This window comes from Lycorma delicatula, chromosome 4 (genome assembly GCF_047948215.1).
Source record: "Lycorma delicatula isolate Av1 chromosome 4, ASM4794821v1, whole genome shotgun sequence".
NCBI classification, from domain to species: Eukaryota; Metazoa; Arthropoda; class Insecta; order Hemiptera; family Fulgoridae; genus Lycorma; species Lycorma delicatula.
Window position 1 is genome coordinate 189,491,567 of NC_134458.1, and position 27,890 is coordinate 189,519,456.

At 29.9% G+C, this 27,890-nt stretch overlaps 1 protein-coding gene and 1 pseudogene across 4 annotated transcripts; one reads left to right on the forward strand and one right to left on the reverse strand.

The window, feature by feature from the left end:
- The first annotated feature begins 22 nt into the window (after positions 1-22).
- On the forward strand, positions 23-27,870 carry LOC142324155 (presenilin-associated rhomboid-like protein, mitochondrial). Of its 4 annotated transcripts, XR_012756229.1 has the most exons (5): positions 23-120; positions 3,790-3,887; positions 12,232-12,355; positions 13,352-13,797; positions 27,573-27,853. XR_012756229.1 is itself a non-coding variant. In XM_075364868.1 (4 exons), exons 1-3 carry the CDS (start codon positions 31-33, stop codon positions 12,320-12,322), a joined length of 279 nt encoding a protein of 92 aa, XP_075220983.1. In that variant the 5' UTR covers positions 23-30; the 3' UTR covers positions 12,323-12,355; positions 27,573-27,870. The 4 variants fall into 4 exon arrangements, 3 of the variants coding, with proteins under 3 accessions (XP_075220983.1, XP_075220981.1, XP_075220982.1); XM_075364868.1 differs by lacking the exon at positions 13,352-13,797 and having other exon boundaries at positions 27,573-27,870; XM_075364866.1 differs by lacking the exon at positions 27,573-27,853 and having other exon boundaries at positions 13,352-14,006.
- The window catches only part of LOC142322774 (glycine dehydrogenase (decarboxylating), mitochondrial-like), a 29,327-nt pseudogene continuing 17,944 nt past the window's right edge, over positions 16,508-27,890 (reverse strand).

Consider the following 27,890-nt stretch of genomic DNA (forward strand, 5'->3'; position numbering starts at 1 on the left):
TAAATTTTTGTGTTATAGTCTGGTGCTATAATGGCCATCATTGGTTATGTTTGTACTGCCTACCCAGATACTGAGATGTCACTAATATTTTTACCATTTGTACATTTTAAAGCTCATCATGTAAGTTTAATTACATATAATATTTTATTAATTAAAATTTATTTAAAAAATTTTATTATAATATAATAGTGTTTTTTTCTTTTTTGAGTTTACAGGTAGGCTTTATTTCAGTGTTTATGCACTGTGCAGATGCTTTATAATTATGTGGTGCATTCCTTTCGACGTTAGGTTAGTTGCTCTGTGGACAACCATTGGGTGTAATAAACCGAGATGTCAGTTGTTGAGCTGTGATTGAACATGCTTCAATTCATGTTGTTTCATTTATCAGAGTCAATTGTTGCAAGAAATATAATGTTTCTTTCTGTTGAGGAGGGCATTTTTCTCGTTGAACACATTTTTCATGAAGGTAACAAGTATATCGATTTAATAAAGCACTAGTTTTCTGAATTGAATTGCTCAAAGTGGAAGACCACCAAAACTAAACGAACAGAAGCTGCTGGAAATTTCAGCATGAAAGCCATATCTTGGGGTTAACCAGGCCCAACTATGTCATTCCTGAGCCCCCATCCAAGGACCGTGACTCAGTCTGTACATTTTCTTGCCTGCCTATAACTACTAGGGGAGGGGTTTATACTGCCTATAATCGGGACCCAATTATGTTGGGCCCTGATTAACAAATGAACTTACATTTGTTAACCACCAGTTTCAGTCCATGTGTTTGTATCCGCTTGTCAGTTAAAGATAATGCAGAATTGCCTCTTGTCTGTATTTCCTCTTCCGTCCTTCCGCTGACAAGGACCACAAGGTCATCGGCATATGCAATGGTCTCCGTCTGTGCTGGCAGACAAAGTTTCAACACGCCGTCATAAACCACATTCCAAAGCAGGGGCCTCAGCACTGACCCCTGTGGAACACCTCCAAACAGCTGAAACCAATAACCGCCTTGTTGTGTATCAGCTGTGGCCCACCTATCCTTTAGATAATCTCCAACCTGCCTGCACAGTTAATTAGTAATGCCTTTCTCTCTCAGCGACACCATAATGGATCCCCACAGTATGGAGCCGAATGCATTCTTTACATCTAACAAAATCATCATCCGCATATTCCTCGTTCTCCATGTGCCCTCTCTTTCTCTCGCAGCCCAGTTTATCACTCTTGAGATCACCTGGGTAGTCGGACTTTCCCTTACAGAAGCCATATTGGTTTAAGTGAATATCCATCCCAGCTTTTAGTTCATCAATTACTGCCAGCATCCTTTTCACCACTTTAGCCGTGGTATTTAACAGGCAAATAGGATGATACTCTGCTGGCCAACCAGCTGGTCCTCCCTTGGGGAGGAAGACCACCCATACCTCCTTCCAGCAAACCGGGAAGAAGCCACTCTCCAGACCCCTATTAACCATGATCTCCCAAAAGATCCATCTCACAAGGCTTTTGAGAATCAGTGCAGGAATCCCATCAGATCCAGGACTCCGTTTGTCACCCAATCTACCAATTGCCCAGGTCACCTCATCCATCGTGAATCTGCGTGCCTTAGAGTCCTGTTGTCTCTCTATGTCTTGTTCCTGACAGAACCCCAACCCCAATGAATTACACAAACAATCTTACAAAAATTGGAGTCTGGGTCAAATACGCGTTGTGGGTCCAAACTTTTTTAAAAATACAGTTAATAGTGACTGTTATTGTGCTGTTTTAACAAACTTCATTAGTCAGTTAACAGAAATGGAAATTATCACGGTTTGTTCAAACAAGATTGTGCCACAGTGTACACAACTAACAGGTCAATTATGTTTTTATGAAATGTCTTCGGTGAATGAATCATTTGAAGGGGTTTGTAGCCTGCACAATCACCCAATCTGACTATCTTACTTTCTGCAGCAGTGAAAGAAGAAGTGTATCACAACAGATCACACACAGTTGACGAACTAAAATCCTCATTAACGACATACGTAAGAGACATTCCAGTACACCAGCTGGTTAAAGTGTTTGAAAACAAATTGAAATGTGTGCAGTTTTGTTCTGATGTTGGAGGAGGTCATTTTCAACACTTTTTATAAACTATTCTAGTAATTACAGTATCCATTTTTATAAAGTAATACTAAGAAAATTTCATTACTTTTTTTCTTGTGCACAGCAATTTTCTGAATGCACTGTAATCTAACTGCCTATGTGGTTGAAAAATACTTAGTTTATTTTTGTCTGCTCCATAGCAAGGGAAGGTTTAGTAAATCCCCGTTTCTACCATCCTAGTCAAAAAGAATAATACTTAACATCCAATTTGTTTATGAATAATTTTAATGATGAAAAGCTAAATGGTTGATTTGACTAAAACACTACTTACTTGCAAGTTCTTTTTTTTCTTTTTTTTTAATGATATTTAGTCTATGCTTATGTAAATTTCAATGTGTTTTACACTTTGTGATTACTGTACAGTAATACAGTAGAAACCTAGTAATCGTGACTTAAAATAGTACTTGGTCTGATCACTAAATATCTTGATTAACCAGAATTATCTTTCAGTCCATTTCTTTATTTAGTATTTTAGACAGCATGCATATTGCTATTGTGTAATGATTTATAAAATCTTAATCATCATAAAAATAGGTTTGCGGTTCTGACAATCAAAAGAATGAACATGAGAAGGTGAGATTGGAATATTATAGGCGGGTACCAGATAATTTTCTTTCCAAGTATGTCAAAAGAATGTTTATGGGAAAGAAAAGATAAATTTTTAGACAAAAACATTATCAATACCTGGTAACATATTGTGGTTACTAAACAAGTGTAAAATAGTTATTAATGAAGTGCACCAACTGTCCTTTCTTGCCCGCTTTAAAAGGAGTGGAGGAAATCTCCCAATATACCAATGCCAAAATTTCAGATAACTTAAATAGGGATTATTTAGTTAATAAATAGTTTTTGTAATTATTCCTTGAAAAATATTTATTTCTAAACCAAATTATGTAATATTTATATTCATAAGAATTAAATTATGTAATTCTTATATTATATAATTTATAATAATGTAATCAAATTAATATAATTTCTACGTAATCTAACTTACTTTTGTTTCCTCTATTAGCTAAACCTCGGTTTACATTTCTACTTTTCTCATTTTAAGTATATAAATTTGTGAAGAACATAGCTTCTAGATGTAAGACAAGTCATTCATAATTAGAAGATTAAAAATATAGGTGTAAAAAAAGATTAAGAAAGATTCCCTTGACATTCAAGTTGAATATATAGGGTAGACTTGACCATCAGTTATCTATTTTTTTTATCAGTGTCTATTTAAAATTCTAAATTTATCTTTAGATCTTACATATTCAAAATTTAATCTTTTATGAAATAAATAAAATAATCAGTTCTACAACAATCTGTTTTTCTGTCTACAGTAACGTTGTGTACAACAATAATGTTTTAAATATTAAAAAACATGATTTTTCATCATTTTAAGTTGTTAAATTAAAATATAACAATTAAAATTAGTTATCACTTGTTTATCACATTGTATTCCTCTAAAAATGTGATAAACAAGTGATAACAATGCGATATGCTCGTATATATATAAAATACAAACATGGAAATTGTTTTTATATTTTCATTCATTATATTTGCTTCAAAATTGTTATTAGAAATAATTATTTTATTTGACAGGCCTTAACTAGTCTGTATTAACAGGTATGTTTTGCATTAAGAAGTAAATTTAATAATTTTTATTTTTTTTAGGCTATAAAAGCAATAATGACATTGGATGCTGCTGGTATTTTATTTAAGTGGCAATTTTTCGACCGTGCAGCACATCTTGGTGGTGCCATAGTAGGAATGTAAGATATAAATTAAAAATTTTATTCTTTTACTTTTAAGAGATTAACAGTTATAGAGATTAATAGTTAATAAATTATAAATGCAAACTTATGTCTTAAATATAAGCTAAAAATAAACAGATCCTTGGAGATTTAATCATTTTTGACAATCTTTTATATGATATTTTTCTTCATTTATACATCATCATAAAAATATAACTAATTGCTGATGAACTTTTATGAAATAAATAACATAATCAGTTCTACAACAATCTGTTTTTCTGTCTACAGTAACATTGTATACAACAATAATGTTATTTTATATTTTAAGATAACATGTGTAAAATACAATGGAATGCCGATTATCCAGACTGCCATTTACAAGGCTAAATCCAGGTAAATGGAAAATTAAAAAAGGTTCATCATAAGTGTGGACATACCATTCCGATGTATAATGGGTATCACACTTAATAAAAATATGAAAGTATAAAAAATAATTGTATTACAGTAAAAAGATACTCAGAACATAAGTAAGTACAGTATAATAAAAAACAGATACAATTAGACGTTACAAAAATCGAATGTGGTAGAAATTTGCTAATAAAAGAATCTGAATTTATAAAAACTATTTTAAATAAATTAAAATTTACTACTACCTTACTGTTTTATAAAAAATGTCATTTCAAAAACTTACAAAAACATATTGAAGAGAAATTGCATTTATTATAAAAATATATTATTTTAAAACTGTTAAAAAAATAGAAAAAAAATTACAGTACGTTTCATAGAATAAAACTTTATTAATACTAACATTTAATAATTTAAACATACCTTTAAAAATACTATTTCTTTTTTAAAAAAATCAAGAATGTATATTTGCTTGTATGTTGATCTTCATTTAGGAGCTACAGTAGCCAACATGTAACAGTGCGCTTGGATGATCAGCCCGCACATCTGCTATACTATTGTTCTCTAAAACATTGGCACACCACGATTAGTCAATTCTTAGTAGCATAAACATGATGTATGATACGTTGGGTAGTAATTGTCGCCACTCCAAGCTCACCGTTATTTGGCGGCAACTGTACGAGATCACATAATCATTTTAACAAAGAATCTGTATGCTTTAACTGTTCAATAATGATGGACAAAAATTAAGTTTGTGTGAGACAGCCCTGGATGTAAGTCATTGCCTTTTTTTGAGCTGTTGGCTGATCATATATGGTATCTACAATCTCATCATTGCACAAAATTTAGTACCCTGGGTTATTGTCATCACTAATGATCCATTCATCAACATTCTCGAAATCACAGTCTGTATTGCCCGATATGAAATCTCTTGTGTAAAATTCCTTACGTTATAAAATCTTCACGATGCATTACATCAGTATTGTTGGCATTGTTTTATTTAAAATTTCATTCCACATTCTTTGCTAATATCACCCTTCTGTCAGAGTTCCATGCATAGGCCACATAAAACGGCAATCTTTTAGATTAATGTCTTTGATTATCTTAATTATGCCACGTACATCTTCATTATCAGCCAAAAGAGTTCTTTTCATGTCCTCTGAAACCAGGGTGAACCCAACTGTACATAACCCTACCTTCTCCAGTATGCGAACGCTGTGCTGGAGTCTTCTGTTGAATCGCTGGTCCTTTGGGAACAAAATTTCGGTTTTAGTTAATAATATTTCAGTACTTGTTGTTCCTCTTGAAAAAACTAACAAACTGGGAGTTTGAAAAGACTTCGACCAACCTTTTCAGCTGAAGAGGTATCGAACGATAAAGAAACAAGTAATGTAACAGAGAGTGCTAAATTATTTAATGTATGGTTTCTTTTAGTAAAGTGTAACAAGGAAGTTAAATCCTTTTTTAAGGTTTCTCTCTTTGTAATAAGTAAGTGCATAATAACAGCTCTGGCTTCGAAATTTATTAAAAAACTTAGTAATGGTGCCCAGGTAAGTAATGATAACAAGAGTCGGAAACTCCTAGCCCTTAGGTGCATGGGGAAGGACAAAGTGATAGTGGAGCCCAATAATACACTAAATTCCAGCAGGAGAGTGTATCTTTCTAAGAGTGATCTTTTACCATGAGTTGGCTGGTATTGAATTATCTGAAATATCAGAAGATCTATCATCGCAGTCAGTCACTTCTGTGCAGAGGATTATGAATAAGTAAAATGGTTGTGTCAACATTTTCACTTATCCTAACCTTTTTTACTCCAACTGTTCCTAAGCGAATAAGACTTGGCTACCTCTCTGTCTGTGTGTGACCATTCATACCAAACCCAAGATGCTGCTTACAGTGTCAGGGTTTTGATCACAACAAAATTGGTTGCATGAGGGAACAGATTTGTCTGCATTGCAGCCGTACAGGACATGATGATAGTGCATGCTTTGAAGCTGAAAAATGTATTAATTGTAAAGGTTCACATTTGGCAAAACTTCAAGATTGTTTCGAGGTTGCCCCCTTTCCAAGGAGGAACAGGCTTTATTAAAAATTTGTACCGAGCAGAAAGTGTCCTTTTGTGTAGCTTGTCAGGAATATAGAAAATCCCTCAACATGAGGAATCCTATACAACGCACTGTTAAGTTTTGTCCAGGCTCTTTCTAATAATGTGCAAAAGGAGAATGCATGTCCATCATGGAAAGAACCGACCAAATTGGTCTAGGCTTTGTCAGACCAGATAAGATTCCTTACGTCTGCTTTTTCGTCACTGAATTCTTTTTAGGCAAGAAAAAGGAGGATATTTTTGGTGGAAAGACTGATAGTGAGCAGTTTATTGAAAATCACTCAATCAGTACATCACCAAATAAAATTCCTGCTGTACCAAATATGCAGCAAACTATCAAAATCCCTATGAAGGGATGTATTAAAAAAAAAAAATTGTTGCCTGGTATGGTATCTCTGCCCTCCAAGGTTTCCAGGTCCCCACCACATCTCGAGGTCTCTTCACAGATATGGTGACAAATGAAGTGCCTGAAGAAGCAAATTACTTCCTAAAGGTTATAAACACCAAAAAGAAAAACTGGATCGTATTTGATAATCTACATGCAGGGTTTATATATTTTTTTTACTAAAGGAAGAAAATTCTGTGGTACATTGTCTGCAGGAAATTCACCTCCTTCCCCATAATGAAGTGTCTTCTCGCAGCTAGGTCTATAAGAGATGCGGCTAAGTGTAGGTAGAGGACATGAAGGTGTGGCTGTTTTCCTGAAGGAGGTTGATTAGCCGCACAGATTCCCCTGGCTATAAACATCCCTGCAGCTCAGTGAAAGTATTGGCATCATTTAAAATGAATATCTGCAACTTATACTTTTCCCCAAATTCTAGTATCAGTGAAGACGATCTTTCCAATCTGCTTTCCCAAATACCTTTGTCCTGCCTAATAATTGGTGATTTCAACACCTTTACTATTCATCATTATGTTCTTCTTTAGGTACTATAGTTGATTGAATGACGCATAACTTTTATCTCTGCATATTGAACAATGGGTCATACACATTTATGTCATCTTCATCTGGTACATTTTCATTTGTTGATCTGCCTTTGTGTTCAACATCCCTACTTTCATGTCTTACCCACTACATGTCCTAAAACTTTAGAAGCAGTTATAGACCAGTTTTTACCTCAGTTGTTAATTGTGATTTGCCTCAGAGTCAGCCAAGCAGATGGATAGTTGGGAAAGATTGGATGCAAGAATTCCTTTGGGCAATACAACAGGAGTCGTATAGTGTGATCCACCAACTTGTCGCATATATGGCATTTATATTTGTATTGTCATGGCATTTATAGACATAGAAAAGTCATTTGATAATGTAGACTGGAATAAAATGTTCTGCATTTTAAAAAAATTTAGTGTTGAGAGCATAAGAAAGAAACCGTAATAAAAAAGGGAGTCTGAAAAAAAGATGTTCCCTATCCCCGTTACTTTTATCTTTACATAGAACTAGCAGTTAATGATGTTAAAGAAAAAGTCTGATCCGGAGTAACAGTACAAGGTTAAATTATAAAGATACTACGATTCGCTGATGACATAGTAATTATATCTGAGAGTAAAAAAGATTTAGAAGAAGCAATGAATAGCATGGATTAAGTCCTACACAAGAACTACCGCATGAAAATAAACAAGAACAAAATGAAAGTAATGAAATGTAGTAGAAATAATGTTGATGGACCACTGAATATAAAAATAGGGCAAGAAAAAGATTATTAAGATAGAAGAATTTTGTTACTTGGGAAGTAGAATTACTATAGGTGGAGCGATATAAAATGCCGAATAGCACAGGTGAAAAAAGCTTCAGTCAAAAATATAATCTGCTTACATCAAAAACTAATTTAAACGTCAGGAAAACATTTTTGAAAGTATATGTTTGGAGTGTAGCTTTATATTGAAGTGAAACTTGGACGATCAGAGTACCTGAGAAGAAAAATTAGAAGATTTTGAAATGCGGTGTAATAGGAGAAATCAGATGATTGGATAAAGTGACAAATGAAGAGGTGTTGAGGCAAATTGATGAAGAAAGAATCATTTGAAAAATATAGTTAAAAGAAGAGACAGGCTTATAGGCCACATCTTAAGGCATCCTGGCATAGTTGCTTTTATATTGGAGGGACAAGTAGAAGGGAAAAAATTGTGCAGGCAGGCAATGCTTTGAATATGTAAAACAAATTGTTAGGGACGTAGGATGTAGGGGATTTACCAATATTAAATGACGGGCACTAGATAGGGAATCTTGGCAAGCTGCTTCAAACCAGTCAAATGACTGAAGACAAAAAAAATTTATATTTTTAATATTGTGTCATTGTGATTTTATTTCGCCTTAAACATATGACATAGGCACTTCACATTATGCTGTACTGTATAAAAAATATTTTTGTTTTGATATTGAGCATTTTAATTGCTGATTTTATTTCTTTTATAACTCTGTAATTTAATTTTTAAGTTTGGTATTTTTAACTAATTGTTCATTCTAGTAATATAGTGTCCAGGTGTTGATAAAGACATTTAGTTGTCTGTCCAGGAAAAGATTAAATAGAAATAATCATATCAATCTGAAAAAATTTGCTAGAAAAAAAAAAATTTTTCTTGCGGTCATCTCTATGATCTGACTAATCCAATCAGTATAAGATTTAATCGATGATCTCAAGTTTTGTTACTACCAACCAACAGTGTCAAATATTTTGTAGCCTGGAGCTGATTCTTCTTTGCTGGGAAATAAAGTTATCTTAGGAAGAGCTTTCCATTCAAGGACATATTGTCACAATTTTCAATTAAATTCAATTTATTCAGGTACTCAAATGTAACATGATAGACCTCTATAAATAGAATGAATCAGTTCAGCTGAGAGTTACCTCCTGTGCTCAGACCTGGATATAAAAATTACAAAGATTTACATAACATACAAGAACATAACAAAAGATATATGTACAAGAAATAAAAATCTAATTTCTAATTACAAAGTACTTTATAAGCAAAGTATTCATCATAATATTTTAAAAGAATCAGAAAATTGTTGAATAAATTCATTTGCTACTGGGATGTTTGCTGATGATTCTCCATGAATTTAAAGTTCCCAAATTCCATCATGCTGATTAAAATTTTGAAGCCACCTGTATTTGCAATAATATTTTCATTCCCATTTAGATTCTTATTAAAGTAATTGCTTTCTCTACTGAAATTGATCCACTAATTGGTTTATCAAGAGATCACTTTTGAACAAATCACCAAAAGAGCTCAATTCCCCTCATCATTTGATGCCTTCTTCATTGTCTTACTGGAAATACTTTATTCTTTTTTGAGTTGCAAAACATTAATCATAATGGTTTCTCCACTTATCTAAATATCTGAAAGAGTGGATGTTCCTGAACCATATTCATCTGATTACCATTATCCAATTTTTCTAAGATCTCTCTTTTTTCTGTAATTGATAAAACAATTGTTTTGTTGCAGACATGATATTAACAATCCCTAACAATATTGATACTTATGTTAACAGCACCAGAGTTACATTATTATAAATTGTATTTATAAGAAATTTTTACGTGTACTGTCTCTCAATATCCTTAATTATCAAACCAGATTATTATATGAACTGAAAACATGCGATATATATATATATATAAATAAAATATGTCCTTACTTACTTACTGATAATCAAAAACTACAGAAGATAAATTAATGAAAATTTGTATACACATTCTTCTTATGATGTAACTGCACATTAAGAAAGTATTTTTTTAGATTCTGAGTTTAAAGAGTTAAAATGGGGTAATATTAATTTTTTTTTTTTTTTTTTTAATTTCTTGGTAGCAAAGTATTTAAAAACCAGTTTCTAGATTTTTTTTTAATTCTATCTTGAAAGCGATGAGAGGTAAAAAAATGTTGACAATGATTGTAAATTTTCCCCATTTCCGATTATACTAAACGAGATATTCATTCGATTTGGGCTTACAAATACTCTTCAGATAATTATCTTAAAACCATTTTTAGATTTTTTGAATTTTAACATTTTAAGGGATAAAAAATAAATTATTTATTATTTTTTTTGCTGTTTAATGCTACAACTATTGAATCAATCTTTATGAGATGTGGATGTGATTGTAATTTATGTTTTAGATTTTTTTTTAATAACGTGTTACTTTTTTAAAATTGCCTAGTGCAGATAGATGTAAGGAGTCCAGATAATTGGACATCTGGGAAATTGGCGTTCCATTGTATATTGTGGATATTGGCAACAATACATTTAATATTTCCACTAAAGTATATATTAAACTGAAGATTTGTCCATAGTACATATTTTAGTTTTCTTTCAATCATTGCAGCTTATTATTAAAACATTACTAGAGCTATCACAGAAAACTATAATGATTAAAACTGCATCACAATTAAAATCTACTCTTCTTAGAAGATTGAAGGTAGTGTACATTAATTGGAAATAAAAATCAATCGAGTGTTTTTGAGAAAAACATCTTAATTTTTGTGTGTAGTTTATTAAATATCATATTAATATAGCTTAATTATATTAAATAAGATTTTTATCCGTAGAATATATGCTTATGCATAACTGTTGTAATATTATGTGGATTATCACATGAGTACTTTTTACCAAAATTTAAATTTATACTATAAATAGTATCACGAGTAGGATTTAAATATAGTACTTTCTCACTTTAAAATTTTTACTGAATGACCATTTAGTAATGTTACTTTCTTCTACAGTATAAGGTTGGGTTGTTTTTTCCCCAATGTTTATTTTAATTTACCATCTTGAAATGATTTTACGTGGTCATTTATATTGAATTTTAATTAAATAATCTAGTTTTAAAGTATATATGATATAATTATCATTGTCACCATGAAATAAGGACAGTGTTACATCTTTTAAGCTTTCATGTCAATATCTTGGATTTGGATTGATTTTTCCAGTTCTTTCTAGAGCAATTTTTTATAAAATCATTTATCAAGAGTTGGATGATAACAAAATTTATGTATGTTATTACTCATATTAGTTAATAAAAGACCATAAACTAGTGGCATTTTTGTCATAGTATACAGAAGAAATGATGAATTTTTCAATTGGATTGTTTATGGTAATGAAAATGAGTATTGCATAGCACTCAGAAATGAAATGCCAATCATTTTTGTATAGTACATCTGTTGTCACAATTGAAAGTATAAGCAGGATTTGCTTTTTAGGCATATTTATCACCATAGTTATTCGGGATCAATTCGGTACATTGTTGATCGACTTTCAAAAAGGAAGCACATAACAAATGCTGCACTAGCCTTCTATCAAATGATATAGAAATTGCACACCAGAATATACAATCAATGACACCTAACAAAGAGCATTGTGTTATTGCATGATAACATAAGCATGTAATACTTGTGGGGCATAAGGTTTATTAAAAAATTATGATGGAAAAAGAAAACAGAAAATTCAAATCATTGATAACTGGTAAAAACAAGTAAGTTGAAGGGGTTTTTTGGTACTGATTTGGGAATGTGCTGAGTTGAAAGAAGCTGTCTGTTTTATGCGTTAACCGTACAGTTGTAACATGCTTTATATATATATATATATATATATATATATATATATATATATATATATATATATATATTTATATATATATATAAGCATAAAAAGATAGTAAATCAACAAATTATGTAATATATTGTGTCATCAAATAATATAATATACAGGCTGGTTTGATTATTAGAGTAATTAACATAATACAATTTTTTCCTAGCAGACTTATTGCAGAGGATTTGATAACAGTAACTATTGTAATCATAAGTAATTTCTAGTATAAATTTGTTATTATGTATATTGTGTTGAATGCATATAATCTTCTTTTTCAGAGGATGGTATTATTATGGAAATTATTACATTTGGCAGAACCGTAAATATGTTGTTCAAGCATGGCATGATTTTAGGTCATCTTTTGACTGATAAAAACAATGTTAATAATCAAATATTTTAAAGGTAAATATATTTCCTATGCAAGTAATTTGATTTAATTTTTTTTTTTTTTACCTTTCAATATATAACAAAATAAATTATGTTCACATAACCAAATGAATGAAAATGCAAACAAATGTTAGTGAGAGTACTGTTCCAGTATGTCATGAAAAGTACTGTTCCATGTGTTACAGGGAGATTGTACTGCTAATCGGATTGAAGGTTCTGAAAATCATATGTACTATAAAAGCTGATGTTCATATAAACATTGTATTCCTTTAAATCATTTTTGCTAACTTTTAATAGCTACAAAGCAATAAGATTACAATAAAAACTGATTATTGTGTGTACTTCTTTATCAATGTATCCTTCGTTTAGAATGAATGATTTTTAATTCGACCGGTGTATCCGTGCATGTTTGGTTTTTTTTTGCAACATATATGCATTTTGTGTTCTAATGATTATTTCACACAAAGAGCAGCATCCTTAAAAGGACGTTTAAAAAAGATAATGAAATCCTTAAAATATATGTATTACTTTTCTTTGTTACAGATTTTCAAATGTTACACTGCAGGGATAAGTAATTTTTTTATAAATAATAATGAATGCATTTATTACAAAAAAATGTGACGAAAAAATATTTAATTCTGGATAGTATTTATTAAAACGTGCACATATTTTAATACACATTGTTGTGTATGCATTTATTTATGTGTGAAGTCATTTAAATTAAATTCGAATGGTATTTTAATATTAAAAAATAAAAAATGTTTTATTATTTTGTAAACAAAAATTTAATGTTTTATTTCCTATTTTGTTATCGATATATATTAATTTGTTTTTTTATCTTACTTCTGACTAATAAAAAAAAAAAACAGTTTATTTTTAAAGAAATGCTTCTTTTAAATAAGTTTGATGAAATGTTACAAAAAAGTAAATTTTTCTTTAATAAATTAGATACCTTTTACCACCTTTCTTTTTATATTTAAGGGAATAATTTATTTATGCTTTTAATTACAGGCTGATGCCAAATTTAATTGCTATACTTTTTTATGGATGAAAGATGAATTTTGTTGTGTATGAAAAAAGTCAACCCTGACTTGGATTAAAAACAAGAACCTTCCAGAAGAAAGACTTTTTCATGCTCCCATAAAGATCAGCATGATAAAGATCTCATTATTATCAAAATTATCTTCTATAAAGTGAAAAGTTAGGTTTTCAGGTTAATCATATTTAAAATTTGTGACAAAACTTTTTAAAGAGATTGATGGGCTGTGTATTAAGATATCCACGTTCAATTAATTTAGTAACAGAAAGATGTATGGAACATAAAAAGCTGTGAAAAATATATATTTGAATATAAAACAGCGATTAAGGATGTATAAATACGTCAAAGTTAAAAGATTTGCACAGTACAGAAAAAAATGGAGAATACCATCAAACCAGTGTGACAGATGACAGAAAAAGTAAATATAATATTAAACTTTTTAAAATTAAAATATAAAAATATGTGGAAACAAAAGTTTATTTTTAAAATCAAATTGAAATGTTATATTTTGTACTATAGCAGTGGCTTACTTACCTAAAACTTCAGATTATTTTCAATGTAAAAATAAATTATGGTAGCATATTAGTTGAAACAATAACTTCTGCAAAATAAAATCTAAGTTCATTACTTTCTGGTGGGTTGTTACTTTAATCAAAGTCTAAATTCTTACAGTACCTTTACTATATTGTTATCAATGTAAAAGTTCATACTGCCATCCTGAAATTACTTCAGCAACAGAAATGCATTCTGAAGTAATAATTCAGACCATCATCTTTGCTAACATACAAATCCCAAATTATTACTTTTGTTATAATTAAGTTTATATAATATATATGCGATGTTATTTTCTTTTAAAAAATTCTTTATACATTTTTAAGAGAGAAAAAATTCAATTTAATAGAACAAACACCTAAAGACAAATTACACAGAAAGTGGTTTAATTTTACAGTAACAGTAATTACTCAAAATACAGACACAATAACAAATGATGTGTTCAACCAAGAAAAAAATTAAAAAAATTAAAAAGTGCGATAAAGTTAAAGATAGAATTCTACATTTTAATAGTAATCCTTGAATTTTTTTACTAGCAATAGTTCAGTATTTTATCATAACAGAAATATCTGATGTGGACAACACATGACTTCCTTGTACACAGATTAAATTAAATTACATTTACACATTATTTTTTTTTAAATGAAAAGTACATAAAATTTTATTTCATAAAAAACTTCTAATATTTTATCTTTTTTTTGTTATTGAATTATTATTCATCATAAAAATAATTTTACAGTGAGAGGTTAACATAATTATTAATAAATCAATGTGTTTAAATTTTAAAAAAAAGTTAAAGAAAAAGGAGATGAAACTGTTTTGAACCGATGTGAACCTAAGATCCAAATATTTCATTAATAAAAATGTTATTTGGTTATAACTCTGAAACCAATGAAAATAAGTACCACTTTTGATATATCATTAAAAAGCTATCAATGAGGGCTTATTACTGCAGTTAAGAAAAAGTCCAAACACCAATTTTATTTTTATTTTGGGCTTTTTTTGACACTTTTGGTTCAGGCAATCAAAGGGAGAGGTGCACAGTTAGATGTTACAACAGTCCTAAATCCAAAATTTCAACATCATACGGCTAATCATTTTTTAATTATATGAGATACATAATACATATGTGCATACAGATGTCATGCCGCAACTAGTCAAAATGGATTCAGGGATGGTCAAAATTGATATTTCTGTTGAAATATGAAAACCAAAATGTTTCATGATCACAATACTTTCTTTACTTCGTACAAGGAAGTAAAATTAATTTAATTTTATTTAAATTACTTCTATTTTATTTATTAATAAAGTCTGTAATTTTCCATCAGCCAAACCTTTCTGGATGTCCTTGATATAGTCATTTTCATAAAAATTATGCTGCGCTTCATTAAAAATATTAATTATATTCAAAACTATAACCTAAGCAAGCTAAAATTAACTGTAAAAAAGTGATTGAACAACAAAGGTGGACTAAGGAGGATAAAAATAACTTCCAAAGACCATGTTATTAGTAATTTTAGACTTGTGAAAGGAATGTGTTTTGAAAATAATTTTTTTAATGACAAGCGTAATTTATTAATATTTAAAACTAAGCATAGTATAATTTTAGTATTTTTCCTTTTACATGTCATAAAAATGTTCAAAATATCCATCTTGAGCACTGATGAAGAAATCGACTTGTTTTTATGCCCAGTTCAATTTTTCTTAGTTACCGCAGCACTGACTTCAGCTAGCAGAAATGCTATCTTTTGATATTTTCTTTAAATTCACCAAAGTGTGTATGTTGTTCTTGTTATAGAAACTTTCAAATGAACAAAAAATAGAAATTTGGTGGTGAGAAAAATTTTGAGACCACAGATACCGTATTCCACAAGAAATTACAGTTATAAAAAAATTCATGCAACTCCATAGCCAAATTGGAAGTGTGACACAGAGCATCCATCTTGCTGTAACCAATATTTTTGCTCTTTATTTCAAGCTAAGCTATAAGATTTGTAATTTATGAATAATTTTCTGCATCCCAATCCCATTGGGGAAGACACACCCACTTTGTGGCAATTCCAGTCGCTACACCACCCTCTCCATTTTGAGCCCTGAGGGGCTTTACCGGAGGTCATCTTTAGACCCTCTTACATCTCACAGTCATCAGTCGGGATGCCACCGATGCAAATTGCTCGGCAGACATTTACAACAGTAAAAATTATATCAGCCAACACCTTCACTTTAGGCTTCTTTCGGACAGCTTCACTCTTTTTCCTACAATATCACCTTCTGAACTGCTAAGTGAGTCCGTGGAAGCGCGAACTCTGTATCTAGTTCCAATTTTAATACCAATGCTTGTGACTAAATGCCTCAACCATCAACTAAGTCATTACAACGCTAAACTCATACCATTCAAAATGTGTTACATGTAATAACAAAATTCAGATTACATCCCATCGCCCATTATAAACATCATACCTGAAGACCGCCCCTTGGCAACACAGTGCCACACCTCATGGCTGCATGGACTACCATGCCCTCAGTAGCATCAATAAAAGAGGTTTTACAAAAACACAACTTAATAATATCTTACATAATTTTTGAGCATGTAATTAATAAAAAAAAATGTTACAAAATTAAGTTCAAACATCATTATTACTACAGCAATCAGCATCGACAGAGGCAGACTCTGTAGAAGCTTTTATCACCAAGAAAATACAACTTAGACTCGGATAAAATTTTTATAATTTTAACCTTAAATAAAGTACACTGAAATTGATTTGAAACATTTTTTAACATTTATGTTGTAAATTTTTCCATCTTGATATTCCATTCTCAAGCACTTATTTCTTTTTGAATAGTATCCCAATATTAAAAACTTGGTAATATTGGAGGGCAAGTGCATACAAGGTGTTTATCTCCATATATATCATCAATACGTCCAACTGTTGGCCAGATTTTATTATCGGGTCGAACAAATTCCTGTACAGAATTTAAAATGAAATATGAATATACAAATATACAAAGTTATAATCTCTTAACTTGGAGGTTTATTTATCTCTTGCTTTGGAGGTTTTATGGCATACCTTTTTTTTCAATTATTAAAAAGTTAGTTTTTCCACCATTTTGGGGGTGGAACAAAACACTTGATCTACAAAATTGATATTTTTATATTTTATGCATTTTAGTAAACCTTACATTACCATGTTTGAACCAACTTGATAGCTTACCCAGTTATTGTGTAATGATTATTATAAAATTTATATTTTGGCGACCATGTTGAGGTAAACCCAATGGCTAATTCATGTAACGAATGGCTGCATTTGTGTAATTTAGTAATCTAAAATCAAAATCCAAGAGAAATGTGTCCACACACATACATACATAATTGAATCTAATAACATCCTGTACATTCATTGAAAATTACATCTCAAATGGCCGGCCTCGGCCTCCATGGTGTGAGTGGTAGCATCTCAGCCTTTCATACAGAGGTCCTGGGTTCGAATCCCAGTCAGGCATGGCATTTATCATTTATCAGGGAATTTATCATTTCGTAACTCTTTGATAAGGTAAGAGAATTGTTCCCCCTCTGTTAATGTCTAATGCAGAGAAAACTAATAAATATTCAAGGAGACAGGTTGAAACAGTGAAAAATTAAATAAAAAATCATTATTGTAACTCCTTAAAGAATGACTTAGGTTTTGTACCAAATTAAGAATAATTTAATAACGACTTCAAAAACTGAAATTTGAACAAGTCAAAAAGTCATTTTGGTTTGTAGTATGATTTTTAAAGTTAGCTTTACTTTTTTTTTTAAATTAAACCTGTAAACAATGTAGCTATATGAAAAAATAAACGATTTGCAAGAAATATAAAAGTAAGAAACTTCATCTCGATAAAAAAAAAAATCTGAAGTGAACACCACATGACTTCCTTGTAAGCCTATTAAATTATATCTACACATTTTTTGCTGCATTTCATTTAAACTTATTTCATTTGAATGTAGATACAATCCTCCAATACTTTATATAAAGTGGACAGTTACAGAATTGCATTGTGGTGGACACCACACTGATCACATTTTTTTGTGATGTACAAATCAGCATTTTATTTCAGTTTATATATTAATTTTGTTACACGCCACTCAAGTAGTTGTGTAGTGTAAGTGAGAACGTGTCAGATCTGTAACCATGGACACATCGGTTGGAATCTTGACTTCATTTACATTTTTTTTTTTTATTTAATTATATTGATTTGCTAATAATAATTATTAGCCTGTGTAAAAATTTTTGAATTAAAATGAAAAGAATAAAGTTTTATTTCACTAATAACTTCCAATTTATTTTTAATTTTTTTTTTTTGTTATTGAATTTTTATTGCAATTTGTTTTTACAGTCAGAGGTTAACAATTATTAATAAATCAATATATTTAAATTAAAAAAAAAAGTTAAAAAAGAATAAATGTATATGAATTCAGATTTGAACCGATGTGCTTTTCCCCTTGTAAGATCCAAATATTTCATTAATTAAATTTTATTTGGCTATAACTGTGGAACCAATAAAATTAAGTACTACTTACAATATATCGTTGAAAAATTCTGAGGGCTTATAATACTGCAGTTAAGAAAGAGTCCAAAATACAAAACATTTGGATTTTTGGCTTTTTTTTTACACTTTTGGTTCAGTCGATTGCAATCAAAAGGCCAATTATTTTTGAGTTATCAAGATACATTCATGCTTTTTTACATACAGACGTCTCGCCGAAACTAGTTAAAATGGATTTAGGGATGATCAAAATGGATAATTCTGTTGAAATCTAAAAACCAAAATTTTTTGCGATCACAGTACTTTTCTTACTTCGTCCAAGGAAGTAAAAAGAGGAATGATAATGTAAGTAGACTGCTACCAACAATGAACAGGCATATCTGTTTGTGTTTGTCCATTACAATTTGTAAAATGCAATGTGCCTATTTTCTGATAATCGAGTTGATTTTTGATAGAGCTATCCAGACTGACAACACTGATATCAAATGTAGAAGCAATATTCACTGTAATTCGACAGTCATTTTGAATAATTGTGTTAACCGTGTCAGTCATTTCCTGTGTTGCCGATGTTTTCAAACAACAAGAGTGAGGTTTATTCTCTATATGTTTCGACAGTCTTAAAAGATTTACTCCATTTATAAATGCTTACATTTGTCAACATTTCCTTCACTATAATATCTTTTAAGTCTTATGTAAATTTCTGACAGCTTCATATTTTCTTTTGTAAGAAATTTTGTAATAATAAACTTTTCCACTTATAACGAAATAACATATAACAGCTAAGTGCTGAACTGTTGGAATAGGTTAATGCTAGTTTCCAGCCATCAGATGTGCTACTACTTCAGCTTTTATTTCTTATATTTTGCACCAGATTCAATTTATAATTTAAATTTTAACACTCCTCATAATTAAATTTGAAATTACTTTGTATTATTGAAAGACATTACAAAAAGAAATTTACGGTGCTCTATTTTCTATGAGAAAGTTGTGTATTTTCCATGAGAAGTTTGATTATATATTTGAAGAATTTTAGTTCATCAAACGGCAGCCAGTTTGTCTGTTGGCTTTGTCATCTAGCGATATTTTCAAACATAAATGTTATTTATTTTCAGTAACTATATAAAAAGGTAGTTGTATTTAAAATTAAATTTTTATTACACCCACATGCATATATATATATAACACAGCTAGCTAAAATATTAATAAGAATTTCGTTATCTAATCGTACAGTAAGTGTTGTGAATGTTTAATTACAGTAATTTTTAAATTAAAATATTTTTTTTTCCTATGAGTAAGTAAAAATATACCATTGGAAATGCTGCTTGTATCCTGCTATAAGGTCGATTCCATTCATCAGCCATAACTTGTTCTTGTGTGTGCGGTGATAGTTTTAAAAGATTTAGATTTATATCCATTTGTTTATTTTCTATTGCAGCAATTTCTTCTCTGATACCTATTAAAACAAACATCTTATTTAAACAACTTAGAAAATCCATTAGTGTAAATTGCAAAGTATTACTGTGCTACTACTTTGAACAACTACATTCTCTAGTATTAAATCTGGTACAACTTTACTTAAAAATTTGTGGGAATATATAATATTAAAAAAAAACCACAAAATTATAAATGATAATTGAAATCAACTCCCATGACATGTTTGCTAATAAATGTGAACTGAGGAATGCATACCAATAATGTCAACATGTTATTATTGCAGTTTAAATCAATGTAAGATTAAATTTATTTTTTATAAATTAATGTTAACATTAAATATGATGTGTGTGCAAACGTGTATATATAATTAGATCACAATGCAGGGCAAAAAAAGAATGTAAATTTCTACTCATTCATTTAAAAAAAAAAAAAAATTATTTTATTATAGTTGCATGATAGCTTTAATAATAGTAAAAGACAAAATAATAAATATATTTTATTTTTTAAATTATCCACTCAGTTAAGAAACACTTCTGATATATTGAGAAACTGTAAAAGATGAGTTTTTTACTTTTGATAAGCAACAAAATGGTTGCTTAGATGGATGGTTGGATAACCCATTTTTATCCTATTAAAAATTTACAGGCTATATTCTGTCGCCAAATGGCTTCAACAATGCATGGTACCTTAAAATCTTGTGGTAGTCCTGAAAAGTGCCATTTGAGGTTTTTGGAATGATGGCCTTGATAGGGGTCTTTTGTGAGATAGCCTGAGAAGAAGCTGGTCTCCAGCAATTTCGGCTCAAATGTAGTCGGAGAATTGCAGCTTGCCCGAGCTCTTCCCTCAGCGGCAGTGGTGGCCCCCCGGCCCCCCACAGCCTCAAAGTGTCAGTCATCTTGCACTGAGGCGGTTCTCCCAGAGCAATCCCATGCTGGGCCCGACAGCCAGCAAACTTCTTTCTTCTTCTTCTCCAGGCGGTGGTTGATGATGAATTGAAAATTCGCTCTTTTATAGGTACCTGTGAGTGATGGGACTGCTGTGGTGGGAGAGTTGCACAGTCGGCTACTTGGTGAAGAATGAGTGGCACTTGTGCAGGCACGTAGGTATACTGTACTCCCACTGATATCTGAATGTCTAGCATTGCAGTCACTGTTTTGAAGTTTGGCAACAGTACATTAACAACAGATTGAACAGCCTGTAATTTGTAAGCTAGAGTTTGAATGATTACTATATTATGAATGAAAGGCAGCTTCAGATCAATAAATGGCCCTCATTTTCACAAATAAAGGGTCTGATTAAGTAGTATCCCATCAAAAAATATGTAATTTTTGTTTATTTTTAAATTAGAAACAATTAATACATAAAAATATTAAGTGTATATGAGATAATAATAAAGTAAAAAAATCAATGGAAATTAAAATAAAATTTAGAAGGCATCAATTGAATTTTAAAAAAATAATTAATGAGTTATTAATGAAAGCATATTTTGATTTCTGTTTCTTGAAGTACTGTGCTGCATAGAGGAAAATGTTTGGTTTGGTTGATATGGATATTGTTATTTTTGTTAGAAATAATAAGACTTCTTTATTTAGCAAAGATAGTATTAACATAAATATATCAAAATTAATATTTTTATTTATTAATTATCGGTCCTTATGTTTATATACATATGGGTACCAGCAAGCAATCTGATAGTCATGTATTTTCTGTAATTTTGTTCTTACACTAGAAGCCCAAGATAATCATTATGGTTTCAATTTGTTGGGCTGAAAATCAATTTCATTATTTTATGAGATATAATTTTCAACAAAACACATAAACTTGAAACAGAAACAGCTACTAGAAGGAACCAACGTAGTGACCAGTGTTTAACATTCATCCAAGGAACAAGAGAAGGAATAAAGAACAATTGAAAAAGAAAGATAGAGAGGCTTTCTTAAATTAGGGGTATTAAACCAAAATATCATAAAGTGAAACGGATTCTTATAATACAAGGGACAATCAGAAAGTAAGTTACAACCCCCTCTATGAAACAAATACATATTTATAAAACTTTTCTTTTTTTTTTGAACAAAAAACTACATATTTTTATCTATTTTTTGGCATAATCACCAAAACCACACTTCTCATTTGAATTTTTGCAGTAACTCTACGTTACATAAGCTGAATGAGAAGTAATATTGTCATGAAGAAAACCTACCCCATCGCTCAATCTTCCGGTCTTTGATCTTTAATGGCTTTACACAATTTTTTTAGTCTCATAGTAAGATCAGCATTCATTGTTCCTCGAGACATAAATTTACTGTAAACAACTCCCTCAGAATCGAATGTTGATGTTTGTGGTTGTCGGTCTAACAGATGTGGCACCCATCATGCACACATCTTATGGTAACCAAGCTAAATAATTGCAAACACAGGACCGTAACTGATGTTAAGTTCACTTATAATCTCTCTAATTTTAATGCACCGGTTACTCAAAATCATTGCATTCACATGTTACCCATCGTGCTTACAGTTGAAGGACGCCCAGCACACAGTTCGTCACTCACATTTATTCTTACATTTCTGAACATTTGGCACCATTTTGTGATCATGGGGTGTGACAGTGCATTCTCTTCATATACCTCGACAATTTGGCAATGAATTTCATAACTGTAATTTTTTGTCCACAAAAATCATACTACTGGACGAAACCTCTAGAGGACACGCCATATTGACAATGATACTACACACATACCGAATGTCATACAGAATTGCTGCTAGGGGAGTGTAAAGACAACAACATAACCAGTGCTGCCACCGTAAGACATTAATATACCCCTTTAATTCAAGAACAGCAAGGGTGTAACTTATTTTTTGATCCACTTCTCTTATACCATACTTAAGTAATATAATTACTATCCAGGTTTCACGCTTAAAACTTGTACTATTAAGGAAGGTTTAATTTTGTAAATCAAATCTTATATCAGATATTCAAATATTTCTTATATGAAAAAAAATTATTTATCAGAAATGCTGTATTTACCGATGAGTGCGCAACAGAATCTGTCCAATTCTTCTTTGTCTTCAGATTCAGTCGGTTCAATCATAAGAGTACCAGGAACTGGCCATGACATAGTCGGTGCATGAAATCCTAAAAATAAAAAACATTAAATGTTAATTTTAATAATTATTTAAGATGTTTAAGAATGTAAACCTACAATAATTTATATAATCTATTAAACATGGCCTGTTGGTATGATTATACAATAACAATAATAATTTATAAAAACCTCTTACCTACAACTTTCCTTTAAAAGTTGTTGATAAGTGGTTTTTATAAATTATTATTATTTAATAGTTTATATCAAGAAAAATGCAGAAACAACACAGGAACAATGGAAAAAGCTTATAAAATAGTGTGTAAGGTTTGGACAATAGATGTTTTGAAGCCATTACCCTTGAATGAACAAGGGATACGATTCAGCTGCAGTTACATCAGAATTTAGCAGAGAGTGTGCAATAACATTCAATGAATATGTGCGGTAACATTTGAGCATATGAGCGAAATTGTAACAGTAATCTGTTTTGCAATCGATTACAAGAAGCTGTTCACAAAGTACAGAAAACATTATTTGTTTATAAAAATAAGTCACTTTCTTATGTAAATAGTAAAAGTAAAATATCTTTGTATAAAGTTTATTGGAGTCTGTAACTGTAATCTCGCTGCAACCTCACTTTTTAGTTTTGTATGCATTTTTATTAATTATTGTAAATTTCATAGATAATCAGAATTATTGTTTGTGAAATATAATTTATCTATTTTGTAAGTAGTAAGATACGTAAGAGTAAATAAATTGCATTTGTAAGAATTTTAATATGTGTAATCCTCTAATATCTTTATCAAACTGGTAGCATGCAACAGCATGATATATATATTTTTCATTTGTAAATAGCTTACAACTCATAAATTTCATTAACAGAATATGTTCTTTTGAAAAAAATATTTAAAAATTATTTTCATATAAAGCAAATTATTCCCATACTGTAATAAAAAATAATGGAACTGTTGAAATCAAACATAAATCAGTATTGTTGCTTCAAATGAATATTTTCAATTCATTAAATATAACAATAATTTTCACTAAATCATTAGTTCTTCAGAATTTTTATTCCTGCCTTTTTAAATATTTGCAAACAAAAACTATATTACACGATTTGTATTTCCTAAACTTATAATACAATTTAAGCCAGATCGATCGTAGCGGATGATAGAAAAGCCTTACACCAACACAGCCTGTTCTTAAAAATGTAGGTAAAAATTTTTTGATCATTGTGATTAAGAGAATATGCAATAGCCCTATTATAATAATAAAATATAAAAACAGTACTTTCTAGACATAGAAATACAAAAAGATTAGCAATCATTATAAAATAAGAAGATAAAAATGAAAAAAGTGACTGGCTTTTCAAAATAAAAAGCAAACTTCCTTGATTCACTCATACCAGATTTAAATCTAAAAGCCTGTATAGTTTCAGTTGTACTAATACTTATTTCATTATTATTGAATTTTGACAACAATACAAAAGAAAAAACTATAAAAATATGTTTTCTTCAGTAGCTCTCTATGTCATGAAGAGCATATTCTTGTATCATCATTTTTTTGTTTCACCTAACAGTTAAGTGCTATAATGTAATATGTTTTATTTTATGCTATTTTAAATGTTCTAAAAAGTGTTCGATACAAATGAGTTGTAATGCTGCAGACCATTTATAATACAGAAAAAAAAATATTTCATTCATGCCTTACCATAATCCATAAGTCGTTTAGCAATATCCACAGCCTCAATGTTGGCAGTTTTTTTGAATTCTCTAACATCAATAATGAATTCATGTGCTACTAAACCACTTTTAGGACTGCGATAAACAGTTTTGTAATATTCTTTTAACTGATTACTCATATAATTTGCATTTAAAATTGCAACTTGTGTTGCTTTACGAAGACCTTTTGCACCCATCATCTGAAAAAAGTAGTGAAAAATAATATAAAAGTATAAATCAATATAAATTAATGAAAAAGTAATACAATAACATAAGAGAACTCATGAAATGAAGGTATTATTTCAATAATTACAGCATCTTCAGTCTTGATTTAAATAATTATCATCATCATTATTATTACCACTATGCTGATCTCCATGAAAGTCCTGCATTCATCACCATAGAGGCCCTGCATTCTAATCCTAGTCAGGCCTGACATTTTTCATATGCTACAAAATTCATCTTTCATTAGTATTGTAACTGTAATTATAATTAGGCTGTTTGCTAAAATAAATAAATTTTAGGTGTCATAAATGAAATGGGTACAGGCAAAACTTGACATGAGTTTCAAGTTTCTCCCAAAAATGTCACTCTCCAAAAAAAAAATACCATACATAGCTTACTACTAAGGAAAGTGAGGAATGAAGTGATTTTCCACTGCCTTCTCTTCAAGCCAAATAAATAAGGCATATCGATACACTAAACCCATCAAACTGCTACCGATATTCAACCCTACAAATGACTCCTTCACTCTGTTTACCACATGAACTTGGTGTACAGTTATCATTATTTTCAGAGAAAACAACTCTTACGGGTGCCTTTATACCTCTAGTGCTTTACATATGTCTCCACCATAAAAAAGACAGGAATTGTTACTGTCTCTCTTTCAACTCTGAACAGGGAATTATTATTATTACTATGAATGAAGTAAAAACAAAAAAGACATGTTTTTTTTTTTTAATTTAAAAATTTGTCTGATTTTTTTCCATTTAATAATTAATATATTACAATCAGGTACAAAGAGCTTCAAGTTTATTATTTTCTTTGAATTGGAAAATATAATTAACAAAAGGAATATTCCATTTGAAAACGTCTTTAAATTCGTAAATGAAACTTCAAAGAAATTACATATTGTATTTTTCAAATGCTTATATTGAAAAGACACATTCATACACAGCCGTAATAGCAAAATAGTTCAAAGTAAAAATATGAATAGAGATTAAAGCGCATAAGGTAAATTATGTATGTAGGTAGATAGATATAAAGCATCTTGAGTAAGATACAAATTGCCTCTGAACTGAAGAAAATTATCTGCTTATTTTAAATGTGGTTAGCTGTTTTTTCTTTTTAATATATAGATCATATATAAATGATGAGGTTTCATACTCCTGACAACAATTATAATTTTGTGATGTACATTTTTTGGAGAGTAACAGATTTAGATTTTGTTATCAATGTTTGCATGTTTTCTATATTTGAAAATTTGTCTATTTTCCCTAATGTGATCAGCATAATTAGATTTTTTTAATTATATTATTTATAAAATTTTAATTGTTTTTGAAAATATTGGGCTTTTTTAATTCCCATTTCTCATTTCTGTATAGAATTTTTTTCTTTCCACATTGTACTATAAAGCAGGTGTTTACCTATATAAGTATTAAAATTAGATTTATTATTAATTTTACTTTTTTAATGTTTTGTTTTAAAGCAATCATATATAATTAGTTAATCTTTTTGAAAAATTTATGTTGTGTTGGTTTTAATTTAAATGAATATAAAAGTAATATTTTTATATTACTTTAAAGTTAATTTATTTATTTTACTAAATTCTTTATATATATATATTTAACAGTATGAATAATTGATTACCTTAAAATTGCAGATGAGCCGAAAGGTGCAGCACTTACTGCACCAAAACTTTGTGATTTCTCTTCCCCAGTTAAATCAATAACAGGATGATTGGGTAGAAATGGGGCTAAATGAGCTTTACTAAAAAAAAAAAAAAAATTGCATAAAATTATTTAATAAATCTGTGTAATGCATGGACTATTACTGCACTACATGCATTCGTATGAGTATGTATTCTACAGTAAATTAAATTTTAGTTACTAACCCACTATTACAATCATATTTGTTAGTAAATTACAATTTCAGTCACTTACACTGCAATAGGTCCCATACCAGGACCTCCTCCACCATGAGGTATACAAAATGTTTTATGCAAATTAAGATGAGATACATCCGATCCATAATCGCCTGGTCTACAAAGACCTACCTGTGCATTCATATTAGCTCCATCTAGATAAACCTATAAAACAGATCAGTAAATATTTAATTAGACAAATTATTCAATAAAATAGAATCAGGAAGTGGCTAATATCATAATATCTTATAATAAAACCTGCATTTAACAGCATGTGAAAATACTTTCCTAATATATTACTGCAAAAGAAAAAGGTTGTTTATAAAGAAATATATCTTAAAAACCACTCAGTGGAATAAATTAAGTTTTATATTATATTAAACCTTGTTCTTTTTTGTATTATTATTGAGAGTTTCAATTATTTGAATAAAACTTGTACAAATTAAACATAAAATGTACCAATTTTTTGGCTATTTTTCCAGGTAAAGTGATTTCAAATTTCATTAAGAGGTTATGCAACAAATTATTGTTTAAGCATATTTAAGAACAAAGTTTTTATTTATCTACTGTTTAAGTGTTAACATTTTTTTCTGGTAAACAATTTCAATGTGCCATTACAAAAACTACTATTTTAGTACTTCTTAATAAATTTACTTTGTAAAATGTTTAGATTAATTTTTAAACTGAATTATCTATTTTAACATGACTGTGTATATAACTACTTTCATAATTTCAGTTAACAATGGGGTGAATAAAAGGTGTGAAAGAAAGAAAAATTAAAATAAAACTGCTGATAATCTTGGCCATCTGGCAGAGAATAACAAACATTATTGTTTCATAGTACTGCTCAGCAAAACAACTGTACCGTTAAATATAAGGTCTACACCTAGAATATGACTGTACTATAAACAGAATTATTTATGGTAAACTGAACTACCAGTATATTTGCAAATTATTATTTTATTATATGTAAGTGGGTTTCCTTAAACCATCCTTTTCCTTATCCTTTTCATTAATGGTCCATTAGGTGAAGGTCTGAGCTCCTAGTTAAGAT